This window comes from Acartia tonsa, chromosome 12 (assembly GCF_053477335.1).
Source record: "Acartia tonsa isolate MP-2025a chromosome 12, ASM5347733v1, whole genome shotgun sequence".
Lineage (NCBI taxonomy): Eukaryota > Metazoa > Arthropoda > Copepoda > Calanoida > Acartiidae > Acartia > Acartia tonsa.
The window spans coordinates 31,062,660-31,079,110 of NC_137271.1; the positions used below are offsets into that span (position 1 = coordinate 31,062,660).

A 16,451-nucleotide genomic window follows, 5' to 3' on the forward strand; every position below is an offset into this window, starting at 1 on the left:
TTTTTATATTACAAGATTATTGGACCCGGCCAGCTGCTAGCAAGAATATGACTGCCCCTTTTTATTCTGTTTATTTCCCTTGCCCAACACCCTTCACCCTTCTCCCCGTCTGCTACATTCCAAACTAACACAACGAGTGTTTATTTCCCTTGCCCCCACTTCCCTTATCCCTTCTCCCCGTCTGCAATATTCAAAACATACATAACGAGTAGCGGCATTTCATGCGCAAGTACCCAAACTCGGTCAGAAACTGCTAAATTCTTGCACATTCCCTTTAAGCCAGTACCCAAAGTCTGAGACTCCTAAAAATTGAATATTCGATCCATTGTCCCATCCCTTACTCCCTGATAGGGTCCCATAACCATCATTCTAAACACATCCCCATAATTTGGCAAGGGATGGATATGATAAGTTCTAAAAAAGAAAGGGATATTTTGAAATGGTGAACTCCAGGAATATTAGGGATAAGACAATTGACAAAAATATATAATAATAAAAGAATCACTTTGTGTAAATTAAAATTAATGCTTAAAATGCTTAAACATTCAGAATTTTTGATCATGGAAAAAAAACGAAGTTGAGGGTTTCGTCGTATTTTCACAGTAGCTTTTGGTGAGTTATTTTAGGTTAAGTTAGGTCAAGTAATGTTAATGATTGACCCGCAGGGGCTAGAAATAAGAGAAAACCTACTGTAAAAATACGACAAAACCCGCAACTTCGTTTTCATTGCATGATCCAGAATTTTAAATCAACAAGAACCTATCAAGATACAATAACAAGATTCAAAGAGATTATTAAGCCAATAAGTAATAAAGCATATTATCAAGTTTGGGTTATATTAAAAGTCCAATGTTCCCTTCCTCCCTGGTGAAAACAATTAAAAAGGGCGGTAATCTACTAATATGGTTTGATGCAATAAACCAAAGGGTTAGGAAAGGGAATGGGTAACACATGCTCAGTACTTTACTAATCGGATTAAAACAGGTAAAAATATGCATATAAAATGGTGGTTTTTAACTATTTTAATCAGTATCTTTGTATTAGATAACTGATCAACACATACATATACAAAATGTCTGAAAAGCCCGAGAAGAAAGTGAACGGTCTGACCAAACCCATGACCCTGTCTCCAGAGCTGGCTGCTATTGTTGGCGCCAAGAAGGATGAGAAGTTGGCCAGATCTGAGATTATAAAGCGGCTCTGGGCCTACCTGAAGGCCAACAACCTGCAGGATCCCGCCAACAAGCAGTGGTTCACCCCGGACACCAAGATGGCCCCGGTATTTGGTAAGGAGAAGATCAAGGCTTTTGGAATGGCTAAATATCTCAAGACTCATCTGTCGTAGAAAACTTTGTAATCTTATACTTGTACCCAGTAAATTTGATTATTATAACTGAATCTTTATAATGTACCTTAAATAATTTGACAATAAATATTTCTGAATTGTATTTTCTAGTTTTTTTCTCAATTAGATCCAAAGTTTTTAATACTGCTGTTGGTTTGTATATGTATATTCATTAAATTCTCTAAAGCAGATGAAACAATTAGGCTTAAATTGCCTTACTGAATATATGAAAAATATAATTAAAAATAAGACTGACACCATCAAAAATGGTAGGACAAACGATCAATACCTCTTGAAGAGTGTTTGAACTAAATGCAAATGTTTTAACAAAATTGTACTTTGTTTTGCAAAACTGTTAAATGCAGGATATTTTTAAAGGACACACTTGCATTTTTATGACTTGATTATAGCGATGATTTCCTTATACTTTGTTGTCCTAGAAATCGGTATTTCAGTTATTAGATATGTAGGATGATTATATCATATAAATTTCTTTTTGTCAAAGAAGTCAACATGATTCAAATGAACGTGAGTACATTCTGGTAACGATTATGGAGTACCGAACTGTTGTAGGAATTACCATGCAAAGTTTGATATCGATAGGATAATTCTTACATGCTTAAATTAACGATAAGAGCTAACCGTTATGGACGGACAAATCCTAGTTATAGAGTGGCTAAACTAATAAATTGAATGAATGTAATAGACGTATTGTACATTGATTGAGTGATGTACATAAATGTTACATTCTGCTAATCAAATATATACAGGGGGCGTCACAAGAAATGGTATTTTATTAAATCTTAATAATTATAAAATAATTTATTTTTTATTTATTTAGTTTAACAAATTTCTCAATCAAAAACATTCTTGACTTATAATTTTAAATAATGTTCTTGGGATAAAAACGTGGAAAATGTTTTATTTCGCTAAAAACTTGCGGATACGCCCCTAGCTCAATCCATATCCACAGACAGACAGACATCCCGTTACTTATATATAATAATTATAATTATCACCCTATCATATTGACCCTATGTGTATATAATAATAAAATGCTTTGCACAAAACAAGACCATTCATGTTCACAGGAGAATAGAATAGGCAAATATGTAAAAAAAAAACTGTAAATAACTATAAAAAAAAGCTGTAAAAAAACATGGTCAGAAGGATATATAAAGAAAGACAAAAGAAAATATCATAAAGTCGATATTTCATTTTTATGGAGGTTGCATGGAGATTCTTTTAGGGTATATACTAATTTAGTCTAAGTTATTAAATCTAAAAGCATTGCATTTAACTAAGTCTAATTGTCTGATAATAACATTGAAGTTATTATCAACTTTATTTTTTTGGAATTAATTATCAGGATTATAATTTAAATCAGTTAGATCAAAACAATCCCTTGATCTTCTCTAAATGGAGAACCCAATCAGTTCAGTAAAGAGATATTAATGGACCAGCAAAAGTACCTTACATAACAGGATGACAATAAGAATATTTATTTTTATTGTTGGTAAATTGTTTCCCTCGTTTCTATTATTTATCTATACCTTACTCTCTTGACCTATCTTGTCTAAGATGGGGTTTTATAAAAAAAAATGCCGTGTTTTTTCGACATTTTTTTCGACATGTTAAACAAGCGTGGCATTGGCTATAAACAGAGTATACAACTATTTATTTATTTATTTCGCTTTTGTTGGTACAGTTTTCATAAAAGAAAAACAAATTATCTTAAATCCATTTTTGCTGCATATTAATTAATACGTCTTTTTAGATCTGTATTAGACATTATACAAATGGCTAAAATAAAAATTTTAAAATTTTGAATTCTTAAGTTGTATACTCTGTTGAAATCCCATCGTCTTCGTTCAATCAATCAATGTCTAAAAAATGTCGAAAAAACGCGGCATTTTTTATAAAAACCCATCTCTGTAATATGTGATTGAGACCCATTTCTCTGTAATATCACAATATGTCACTATATTACATTAGTAACAATATTCTAAGGAGGGAGGGGACAATGGGCTGTTTATAACACTAGTACCCAAAGTTTTAAAATAATGTTTTCTTTTTCGTTGGGTCAACAACAATTTTGGGGACTTTTATTGAATTTTGATTGTTCGATTCATTAAGTTGAGTGTCCAAACGTTTCGACCACTGATTGTATTTTACAGGAGGTGTAATTTTGTATACCAACAATGGGGATGTAAATAATTTATTGGCCATTGTCTTAACCCTTTAGATCTATGTTATATTTTATGTTTTATTTATAGGCCTCTTTTATATATTGACTCATTCATTCAAAGTAGCTAGATGTATGTTTATCTATCTGTGTGTCCAATATGATTTCGTAAACAGCTAAAAATTTTAGAAAATATTAATTTTGGCCCAGACAATTTTAAAAAAGGAACTCCAAACCTTTCCCTTTAACATTACTGGAAGACCATTTTGGATACTGCTTGTTTGTACAACCCAATCATTCACAAATAAAACTAAAAGAACGTATTAATTTTAGATTTTATTGGTATTTTTACCTATATTTAATTTTTAAGTAATTATTTCACCAAGGAAAATCTATTTAAGACAATGCAATGGTCAATCAAAAATCACTGAAGTTCCCAAAGTTATTAAGCCAACCAATAAGAAAACGTCATTATAAAACTTTGGAGACTAGTATAATAAACAGCCCATTGTCCCCCCTCTCTCTCTGAAATATTTAAATAATACTGTGTACTAACATACAGAACTTGTAACAATAATGACGATGACGAAAATTCTAAAGCAAAATAATTTTCAGATGCTACATATATCTGTCCCTTCTAACATAGTTAAAAGATTGTCACATTTGACATGTTTATTTGTTTAAAATTTCTTCACATACCCACACAAACACACACTCACACACACATAGTAAAACATCTGTCTGACCGACCGTCCGCTACTTAAAACAATATAAACATTGTGTCTATCTACAGAGTCTACGCATTCTAATTGTATTGTATACCATGTATGTATACACAATTTTTAGCATATTTGTTCTCAATTCTTGCGGCTCGTAAAAGACTTTAGGAACAGAGAAAAGGGTGGGAGGTTTAGTTGACCCTCCACTTTTAACTACGTATTTTTAAATATAGTAAATATGAAGGAGGTGGATTTACCAGGTATCCTCCTCCAAATAGTGTTAAACCCTCCCTGGATCAATAAGAAACTTTATTATTGAGAACCATATCGGCCCAGAAGTTAGCAAGATCTTGAGCTACAGACTGACCGACTATCACAAAGATAGAAATATATTCTGTTACTTTATATAGGGACTAGCGACTTCGCCCCTAGCCTCTAGGGGCTTTGCCACAAGACGTTTGATCAAACCATTATTTGTATTTTAGATTTAAAAGAAAAATTGAATTAGGGGTTAGTCGACCCCACTATTTTAGTTTTAGTTTTAAAAAGAAATTTTTTTTTGGGAGGTATGGTATTTTTCATTTTTTGGGGGGGTTGGGGGTGACCCACCCCCCAAGAAAATGTTTATAAACCTTCCCGGGAACTATGAGAAGCTACCCTGTAAAGGAGAACCCGATCGGTTCAGCAGTTAGCGAGATCCTTCGCTACAAACAAACAGACAGACATCGTTTTACTTTGTATTATAGATTATCAAAGTATTTCCAATTAACGTAGATCTGCATCTGAAATGTTGTTGTTTTGCGCTTCTTATGTTCAATAGTGACCTTGTTATTTTTCTCTGTTAAAATAAAGTTATTTTGTTTCGAATAAACAGAAAGGTGACAAATTTAATTAAAACTATTCTGTTTGTGTAATATACAGGGCTCGGCAGCCGCGCGTCTGCTACGACAAAGCCTTAAATTTAATCCCGTTTGGATACTCCAATAAATGTTTACAGGCAGCCCTGGGATATATAATAAATTTTGATTTAATTTGAGTTAGGATTGATATTTCTTAAACAGCAGTGTCAAATACGTTATGCAGCTTTAGCTGCACAATTAACCGCAAATATTATTGTACAATTTCAAACATATTTAATAATTATTAATGATATAATTAAAGTAAATATAGTCAAATCAAACATGTTTAAAGTAGCGAAGTTAAAAAATTATGGATGAACATCCAGAATGAACTATATAGCCTTTTAATACAAATAAAATTTTAATAAAATCACGAAACCTTTCATAATTTATAATATGGAAATCTAGGAATCGATCTAGCACCACAACCAATAAGTAAATCTTAATGAAACTTTGTAGAAATATGTAAAATGTAAACTTATTCAATCCCAATTATTTCAGCCGTCTATCTGAACTAAGAGTTGAAAAAAACCTTGAACACTTAAAAACTAGCACCCCAGCCAATAAGCAAATCTCACTGAAACTTTATAGAAGTGTGCAGAATTTGAATTTATTCAATTCCTGAAAATTTTAGACTTTTATCTTGAATAGGAATCGAGAAAATTATTAAAACTAAAATATCTAGGAATCGATCTAGCACCCAAAATAATTGACTTATATTAACTTGGTGAAAATATGAAGAATGGTAACTTATAAATTCCCTAAAAAATTCAGGCGTCTATCTTGAAAACAAGCTGAAAAATCACGTTTCTCCCTCCACGTTTTAGACGAACATACGGACAGACGGACATTTCAAATTATAGAGTAGCTTCGCTACTAAAAACTATGTAACATGTCTTATTGAATAGCAGCCCCATATTAGAAAAGAATAAGTAATATTTTAAAATGTTTTAAATGTGTTGTGTTTGGAATATTAGAATATTATATAAATCTTTAATTTCCATTTGAAAAGAAAGAAAAGATACATTTTGTTCAGGAACAAGAGACTATTATGAGGATTATATATTCACTAGGATTGGGAAAAGTATTAATTTTAAATGAAATAAGTTCATTCTTGCTGATCGATTTTGTTAAGATACTCCCCACCAAAAAGCATCCATTATACAACTTAAAGCTTGATCTGTCTTTAAGCCAGATCGTGTATTTAAGTATGTTAGAATCACCCTAAAGATTTAAAACTTTACAAGATGAGGAAAGACTATCTAAGTTATTTATAAGTGTTTCAATCTTGTCTTGATGATTTCTAAACTGATTTTGCGATGTATTTTTTGTAAAACTGCTGTGAAAAATTTTGCCTAGACAATGTTATAAGCTCCGTGATATATTTTTTAATGTTCATTTTTCTTTTTGAGCTTGGCTTCTATAAATTTTGTAATCTTTGGTTTGTATAAAAGATGATTTAAAAGAAAACGAAGTAGCGGGTTTCGTCGTATTTTTACAGTAGCATTTCTCCCTGCAGGGAGCTCTAACCCTGCGGGGCAATCATTAACATTTACATAACCTAACCTAACCTATCAAAAGCTACTATAAAAAGGCTACGAAACCCGCTACGTCGTTATCTTTCCATAATCTAAAACTATTGCCGATTTCAAAGAGTGAAGTTTTTGTAAAACTGATAAAAGAGGAAGCTGAATTTTTGTTTTTAAAATTTTGCGTATCTATCTATCCATTATTCTTGAAAGAATAGTAACCTATTATTTGTTTGTTTGTGTAGTGGTGTGAAATTGACTACAGAAGGATCAAAATAACAACTTTCTAAATCTTATACAAATACATGCCAGATATTTACAAATAATAAAACTTACACATTTTAAATAACAAAGAAATTATAAACTAGGTATATCGGCCGGTAATAGCTTCTAGAAACGCATTGTTAAGACTTGAATTGTGAATTTGCGAAGCTTTCCTATAACTAGGGATGGCCTGTGCGTAAGTCGTACGTGACGGTCAGTATTTATCGTTAATTTCAGAATGATAGAATTGTCTTATCCATTTAACAGATAATACAATTAAGAATACAAAAAGAATCTGACGGCACAATAATATTTATGTATATTAAAAACTCACCTAAAGGCAGAGGCGTATTATACTATCCACACCTTTCCGCAAGAATCCGCAAAGTGTGGCGATATAATTAAGGCCTATATTTCATGTTTTCATTTACGGTTAAATCCTTCTTTCCCCTTCTTCAGAGATATTTAATTTTTTTTTTTTATTAAAAACCTTATTCTTAAAAGCACTACGACGACTTTCAATTTTTATGGTTAATATATTGCCTATCAAAAATATATTATATTGAAATACGATTATTGACAATTAATTAGATTATCTTTTTAAATGAAAAAAATTCTGCACTTATTTTTTATATCCCTGAAAATTTCACCTTTCTAAAGAAGTTGTATCAACTTTTTCACTTTTTATTTAAGATAGCTAGCCGGCTCTTTTAGTAAGTAGTAGATGTAAAATTTTTCATAGAATTCAGATATGCAATCGTTTTTTTTTTGTAGACCTCTTATTTTTTAAGTAATTTAAGTTTAAAAAAAAAATAATTAAGTCGGTTTTAAGGTACTAAAACCCAACAAAATAAAAGAAGAAAATGGCCAGTATGAACAAAAATAGTAAGATCTTTAATTTGACACCTTACTTTTAAAATTCTGTTAAGTAATTATTGAAAAAATCTATTTTGTTAACCTTGGATTAATCAAAACTTTGAAATTAAAAATATCCTCTCACAGGCATAAAAAGTATGTGTTCATATATACTTTTAGAATGAGAAAAATAATACGAATCCAGTCTAAGCAAAATTGAAAAACTTTTATAAAACTAAAATAAAAAATATAAGTTTATTTTAAGAATCATAATTTTCGGCTTTAAAGGGTTAGCTTGAATAAAACCTGAACAAAACCTAAACAAAAGACAATGCAATGTAGCAGATATTCTTTAAACACAAGAAACAATAATGTATTTTTAACTGCATTGTTTTGAAGTTTATAAACAGACTGATGCATATTTGTTCATAATTTTTCATTCTTTACATGTTATGTAATATCACTATATTTATTGTGGTATCTATTGTATATATTGTATGACATTCTCCTTTTTTTTTGGTAATTCTATTGGTTAACTTTATAGGTTAAGCTTCGCGATTCATCAATTTTCGCGATTTGTGATTGGCTAGTTAAGTAGTTACAATTCTTAAAATAAACTTTTTATTTTTTTTATTTTTTATTACAATTTTTTAAAACTTTTTCAATTTCGCTTAGAATGGATTCGTAATATTTTTCTGATTCTAAAGGTATATATGAACCCATATTTTTTATGTCTGTTTGATAAAATATTTAGGTTTAAAGTTTTTATTAAACCGAGATTAAAAAAAATGATTTTTTCAATAATTACTCAACAGAATTTTAAAAGTAAGGTGTCAAATCATACTGGCCATTTTCTTCTATTATTTTGTTGCGTTTTAGAACCTTAAAACCGACTTAATTATTTTTTTTTAAAACTTAAATTACTTTAAAAATAAGAGGTCTACAAAAAAAACCGATTGCATATCTGAATTTTATAAAAAATTTTACATCTACTACTTACTAAAAGAGCCGGCTAGCTATCTTAAATAAAAAGTGAAAAAGTTGATACACCTTCTTTGAAATTTAGACCTGTCTGCTATAATGTTTACAGCATTCACATTATTAACTCCCAGTGGTAAAAAAAAATAATATTAATTTAATGTAATTTATAACAGATTTTAATGTAATAGCGTTCGTATTTCATTTTATAAGATATAATCATATATAAAAAAAAGTGTTAATCAATCAGCATTGGAGTTTTTTTTTATTACGGTCATAGCAGTGCCGCATTATTTTGCGGTAACCAAGACGAAATTTAAATTATCTCCCGCAAACATTTATTTCATTTGCAAATGAAACAAGGATGACAACATTGATCGGCTCCTGTGACTGCAAATTTCAAACTTAATCTTATTAATATGAATATAAGTTTTTAAAATTAACAGGGTTCAGCAGCTGCGGGTAAGCCTCAGTTAAATCGGCATATTATAACTTTAAAATTAAGCAGGATATCTAAATTTGTTTCTTAACAGACAATTCTCCTTATTAAAATCTTATTTTGCACACCTGCGGAATTTTAGGCTTGTGCGCGGCTGTCGATCCCTTGAAATTACTATTCTTAGCCCAACATAAGAAAACGATATATTCTTTGATAACAGCTGATTAGAAAAACAATATTTCCTTTTAATGAAAAAATATCTATTTTTGCAAAAATCATGTTTTTAAATTTTTTAAAAAATTATACAGCTTAAAAAATAAAAATAAATAATTTTTATTTAACACCTTTTTTTATTTTGCTGCCTTGATAAGGAAATATTTAATATATTTGAATCGGCTTAATGCAATTTTTTTTTCTTTTTTTTATGATTATTCAATACATATAAAAAAATAACATTTAAAAATCTCGCCACAAGAAGATTTGACAAACAAAACATTGATTTTGAGTACGATTTGATTTTTAAGTTTTAGAAAAGCTATAGAAATATTCAAAGTTAAGTGTTTGTTTACATTTTGAAAAAATAATTTTGCCCTGTTCTATTTGATTAGAACTTTTCAAACAAACTTTATTTTATAAAAGATTAATATTTTTTAATGTTTTTTAAAACATAATACTTTAGTTTGGTTAAAAGTTTATTTTTCTAGGTGATTTAGGGGTTGCAATTTTTTTGCAAATTACTTTTTTGGCTTTTCATTCAAATAAGTTGCACAATTCTGGTTTTTACTGTATAAATTTATTGAATGACTTCAGAAAAACATATTATAATACTTACATTTACTTTTTTTTCTAACAATCTGTTTTAAAGTAGACTTTTTATATCGCTGACAAAAATGGCATTATTCTGCAAAAAAAATATTTTTTTTTGCAAATTTAAAGATATGAAAGTACTTAATAAATGGTTAACTTTAATTTCTGTTTTAGCAAAATGGATTATTGTTTCTTATAAGATGAAAGTAAGGTATCGCAAATATTTGTTGCAATTTTAATGCGATTTTATTGCAAATAGGAAGACATAGGATTTTAGTTTTAACAGATTATGATTCTGAAACCAAAATTACATAGGACTGAAGTTTTCGTTTGTTGATTGCTGAAAGTTAAAGTTTCTTGCTCTAGAATTGCTATGTGATTGTGAACTGTATCGCTTATCTTAGTAAAATTAAACGCTTTGTTAAATTCTTAATGAAGAAAATTATCATACTTTTCAAGCGTTTTTTAATATTTAACAAATTCAACGTCCTATAATATATAAAGTATTGTTGTTTGTCCTTTAAGATCTTACTTTCCCCTCTCATGCTTGGGTTCTGCATTTTAAGGAAGCTCGTCATGGGTCCTGGTATAATTTCAAGATATTCACTCTTGTTAAAAGCGAAGCTTTTCTATAATTGGGGTCGGTCCGCCCGTCCGTCCGAGATAGATAGCTTTTATTCGTTAATTTAGGCATGTTAGACTTGTTCTATCGATTTAAAACTTTGAATGTTGATTTCTGTAGTAGTAAGGTACGATTTAGAAAGCGTAGCAACTCTATAATCATTACCAGAAAGTCCGTACGTCCATTTTAAACATGTTGATTTTTCTACTTTTTTAACAACAAATTTTTATGTAATCTAATTATCCGTTTGATCCGATTTTTAGTATATTAATTCCTGGGACAACAAAGAACTATTTTATAAGCGAAGCAACTCTATAATCAAGTCCTAAAAATGTAAGTATGTTAATAAACATTATCCTGTATCAAGCAGTTTTTCAACAAATTTACCTATAATTTTATTTCGACTCTTATACTTTTATATTCTGATTATTCAGTTTAGACACTATACAAGTTTTAATGTCCGTTTGTCCTACCGTTTCAGTGCTTCGCTTTTATGGATGTTGTCATCCTTGTTTTAGATTAAATTCTTTGAATTGTTTTAGGCTATTCTAGGCTAGTAAAATTTAAATAGCCTATGACTATCAAAACTGTGTATAAACTTTACCTTTAATGTAACAATATTTAATAATGTCACTTTATATGTAATAAGCTAGAAATAAGCATAAAACATACAGAGATTTTTCTGATAATAAAAATAAGATAAGAAAAACAACTTTCCCTTATTTATTTATTCATATATTAATATTGTCCACTATATGTATATAAATGAACGTAATATTAATAATTTATTTACAGAATTAGGCTATTCTACAAATTGCTTTGCTGTACGTTGACCGTATTTTTAAGTTAAAAGATTTATTATAATCAAAATTATATTTTTTAAGGTCATGGTAAATGTTCCGGGATGGTTTTGGGCTATTTTAATCTTTGGATTTTTATAAGATGTTTTATGCTTTCGAAAATAGAGCCCCTATATGCTAATTCACAGCCGCTAATATCATATAAAAGAATGAAATTAAAAGCTTAATTAGTTGCTATGCTTTCTAAATTCTTAGTATTCTTTGGAGGAGAAAAGTAATTTCAATCAAAGCCAGAACATAGTATAAAACATTTGCTGGTAAGTCCTTAAAAGATGAGATCTTTAGTGGTGGATGGATGGATGTATTGTGGATAGTAATTCATATAAAGGCTGCGCTTCCCATGGATAGCATAATCTTGTTTGCTGTTACATTAATTATTGTTATCCTCTGCAGTGGTTTATTTATATGTATAATTATACAAATAGTGTCACAATGATAGATACCAGGGATCGGAAGCCGCGCGTAAGCCGCGTGTAAGCCTCAGTGAAATCGTCATTTTATTAATTAATTTTATTAATTATTCATTATTAATTTAGCTGGATGTATAAAACTGTCTCTTTAGTAGACAATCCTTCTTTAAAAAATTTCTTTTTCTGCTCACAAGCAGGTTTAAAACTGAGGCTTATGCGCGGCTGAGGCGCGGCTTCCGAACCCTGATAGATACAGCATTTATAGATAACCAGATAAATTAATACTTCATTTATTTTCTAATGTCCCAACGTATCAAGTAATGAAAAAAAGAGAAAACGACTTCTTTAAGTATAATGTATCATTTTGCCCATGTCTTTGAAGCATCTGGAATCATGTGTAAATGTTTGTAAATTATATAACAACTAGCAGCTTCGACCTTAGCCTCTAGGGGCTTTACACCAAGTGGCACTTAAATTTTATTTTTTAATTATTCATTTCTGGTGCTGCCATTTATTTTGAAATAGTTTCCCCAGAAAACAATATTTTATTTTTTTTGGGGGGGGGAGGGATTTTCTTTTTTGAGGGGTAGGGGGTGTCCCTTCCCCCCCTCCCCAAGAAATTTGCCTAAAACCACCAAAGGACCGAAAGGTGTATACCCTGAAGAGTACATTCCAATCGGTTCAGTGGTTACCAAGATCTTAAGGGACGGACGGACAGACATCATTCTACTTTGTATAGATTTAAGCAAATTAGAGGGAAGATGTTAAGTTGCATAGAAAAAAAGAGCATTTATTTCTATTATGCATTACCGACAGACCAATTCACCAAGTTGAATATTTTATGAATGTTCATTAAAAAATAACAGCCTATCTTAACTAGAAGCCTCGAAAATCACATATCCCTATTAGCCTAGTAAACAGGAGGTCGGGCAGACGCAATTGATTTTTTGAATAGCTTCGCTTCTATTTTTTCTTCTTACAGCATTAAAGTATAGGTTAATTAAAAATTGTTAGGGCATAAAGAAAGTCGCTCAAGTATCTTACATAAGACACAGATTGTCCTTTCTATTTAACTATTATAAACGCTGTGAGACAATAAAATAAGTATAAATGTAACAATGGATATATTATACGCTGATATTATGACTGGGAAAATTTTGTCGTCAATTCAGGTTGCTACTTTCGTCCTCATTTCTCCAGGAGAGAAAAGATGGGGTAAAAGGGGCGGATGAAGGGAATTGTTATATTAGCCAGCTGAAATGACCATTTTAATGGGGTAGGCGAAAATATGGTGCAACATCCAAGTAATTTTACATCGATCAAATTTAACCTTTCTTTTCAAAACTTTGGCACTTTATAACATATGCCTATAGAGTAAAGAAAAACTGAATTTTCATTTATGTATGATGAACAGCTAAAGCTGCATTCAGCGTACGACGGAACTTTTTTGCAATTAGTATATAAGTATTAAGAAAACAACAGTAGAATACAATTGATAAGTTTTTATTGTCATATCATTTTAAGGTACATTTACTGGGTACAAGTATAAGATTACAAGGTTTTCTACGACAGATGAGTCTTGAGATATTTAGCCATTCCAAAAGCCTTGATCTTCTCCTTTCCAAATACCGGGGCCATCTTGGTGTCCGGGGTGAACCACTGCTTGTTGGCGGGATCCTGCAGGTTGTTGGCCTTCAGGTAGGCCCAGAGCCGCTTTATAATCTCAGATCTGGCCAACTTCTCATCCTTCTTGGCGCCAACAATAGCAGCAAGCTCTGGAGACAAGGTCATGGGCTTGGTCAGACCATTAACTTTCTTCTCGGGCTTATCAGACATTTTGTATGTATGTGTATGTGTTGATCTGTTATCTAATACAAAGATACTGATTAAAATAGTTTAAACCCACCAATTTATAGGCATATTTTTTACCTGTTTTAATCCGATTAGTAAAGTACTACGCAAGTGTTACCCTTCAACTTACCTCGCCCTTTTGATTTTTGCCGCCTTTTTTCTTCATTTTTATTAAAACACCCCTTTTTAAAACCCCTTCACGCTTATAATGTAAAAGAATACTACTTAATTCTCATAGATCTAAAGGGATTACACAATGGCAGATAAATTGATACACCTCTCCAATGATGATACACAAAACTACTCCGTCTGTAGCTTACAATTTGTCGTTAAAATGATTGGTCACTCAACTAAATGAACTAACCAATTAAATTCCCCAAAAATTTGAGCTGACGAATAAAAAAGGTTATTATAAAACTTTGTGAACTAGTGTAATAAACAACACAATGTCCCTTTCCTCCCTGCTTAGTTCTACTTCATCGTTTCCCACTTTTTTCAAGAATTTTGATTTTACCAGGGAGGGAAGAGCAAATTAAATTATTCTTGTGTCAAATTTTTGTAAACACGTTCCTCATACGGAAGGCTTAAAAACTTTGAGGAATTTCTATATTCAAATTGGTTAGTAGTTAAACTTTTCTCTAATGATTATAAACTACGAAATAGCATTTTTCATAATTGGGGATGTATTTCAATTTATCGTCCATAGTCTTATACCTAAAGATCCCTGCATTTTGTTCCTTCAAAGATGTCGCAATAGAAAATATGAATTTAACTTCTATAATAAGTATTTTAGTGGTTATTTGCCCTTGCCATTTGAAACTTGTGTACAAATTTGGTCGTCTAAATATTTGTATTCTTTTATCAAACTCCTAATTAACCCTTACAGATCGGTTCCAATTCAAAAAAGTTCCACTTAAAATTTGGTGATCCTAGCTTTAAAATTGGCCGCTCAAAACCGGTTTAATATTTAGCGGCTCGCCGCTAAAAAGCGGCTAAGGAGCGGTCTGACCGCTATGACTAGAAAAAGTAATTTTCCCGAAATATGCACATGAACCACCAAAAAAAATGTATGTCTTTAACTGTAACAGAAGCCGAGATAATAGGGGGAGGGTCAAATAAGCCCCCCCCGGATCTATTAAGGTGGGAATTGGGGCCCGATCTGTAAGGGTTAAATTACCCTAAGTTTAGAAGAATTTATATAAAATTGAAGAGGGAGGGGGGGAGGAGGAGCTAGGAGTAGCGATGAATTTCAAAGAGTAAATTTAATCCTATTTCAGAAATAAAAGAACAAATTCTAAATAGTAAGTTGATACTTGGGTTTATACCAAAGAGGTTCGTAATTCTATTTATTTTTAGGATGATGGGAGGAAAGGGTTCTCATGGGAGTGTCGTGGTTGATACCCTTCTTCAAATAATTATAAACCATTCCAGGACCTTTGGGAAACTACACTGTAAGGAAAAACATATTGGTTACATGGTTAGGAACACAGTAAAAGTGTCTGACTGATTATGACGTAACAAAAAAAATAGCCAATGAGAGGCCACTATAAATTTTACCATTGGTCAAAAACGGCCTCTCATTGGCTATTTTTTTTGTTACGTCATAATCAGTCAGACACTATTACTGTGTTCCATGGTTAGCGAGATCCATAAGTACACACAGAACGAGACAGATGCCGTTACTTTTATATCCTTACATGGCTGTCTTTCTGTAATAAAGGTTCTCGCTAATCGATGAACTGATATGGTTCTCCTACAAAGTAGATTCTCACAGGTCCTTGGTGGGTTTATAACTATTTTAGGGTATAACCACCTTTACAGCTAGTATACGGATATAGTGTCATTAAAAATAATAGTCTTTATTTAGTGTATTATTTTTAGCAAATCTGATTCTTAAGACAATATGTTTGTTGTGACTGATTCTAGAATAATTTACCTTTAATTTCCTTGCGTCACAAAGAAATGGTAAATAATTTAGTTGTTTGGGAAAAAATAATATCTTGAAGAAAACAAGGATGACAACATCCATAAGTAGCGAAGCACAAACAATCAATATAAAAGAATTTGAAGAGCAAAATGTCAAAAATATTAGAGAAAAAATTACGAAAACTTTTAACATATTTTCTCGTATTCATTTGAATCCGGTGGATAGGAACCGGTTCTCATCCATACGAAAAAAACTATGTCTAGCATCGTATTATATCCAGCTTTCTACGAATATAAAAATGTACAATCATAAGATTAAAACCAGTTTATAGCCCGTGCCTACGGCACCTAGGGGCTAAAAAACTGGTTTTAATCTTATAATTGTACATTCTATAACCGCGGAAAGCCGTTTATAATACGATGCGAGAAATAACTATAAAATTATATTTCAGTATGGTGACTGACAGACTGACGGTCAAATTAAATTACATACCTAATAAAAAAAGCTAAAAACCTGTCTAAAAGCAATCCTACCGCCATGGATGTTTTATACTTATGCTCCATATTAATAGGAATTTTGAACAAAGCTTAAGCCGTTTATATTTTATAGGAGCTGAGAAAATTACGTTTCTCCATAACGTTTCTTACGGTCAGACGACTATTTAAAATTATAGAGTAGCTTCGCTACTGAAATTATATTCTAGTTTACATTGGAAAAAAAACGATCCGAACATATTCACAGCAAATTTAGTTCTACTTTGC

General features: G+C 31.0%; 2 protein-coding genes across 2 annotated transcripts; one reads left to right on the plus strand and one right to left on the minus strand.

The window, feature by feature from the left end:
• The first annotated feature begins 1,030 nt into the window (after positions 1–1,030).
• On the plus strand, positions 1,031–1,448 carry LOC145333890 (uncharacterized). The gene has a single exon (XM_080179147.1). It carries the CDS (start codon positions 1,073–1,075, stop codon positions 1,343–1,345), a length of 273 nt encoding a protein of 90 aa, XP_080035273.1. The 5' UTR covers positions 1,031–1,072; the 3' UTR covers positions 1,346–1,448.
• An 11,951-nt stretch (positions 1,449–13,399) lies between these two features.
• LOC145333161 (uncharacterized) lies at positions 13,400–13,806 on the minus strand. Its single transcript, XM_080178312.1, has one exon. It carries the CDS (start codon positions 13,746–13,748, stop codon positions 13,476–13,478), a length of 273 nt encoding a protein of 90 aa, XP_080034438.1. The 5' UTR covers positions 13,749–13,806; the 3' UTR covers positions 13,400–13,475.
• Positions 13,807–16,451: the final 2,645 nt, after the last annotated feature.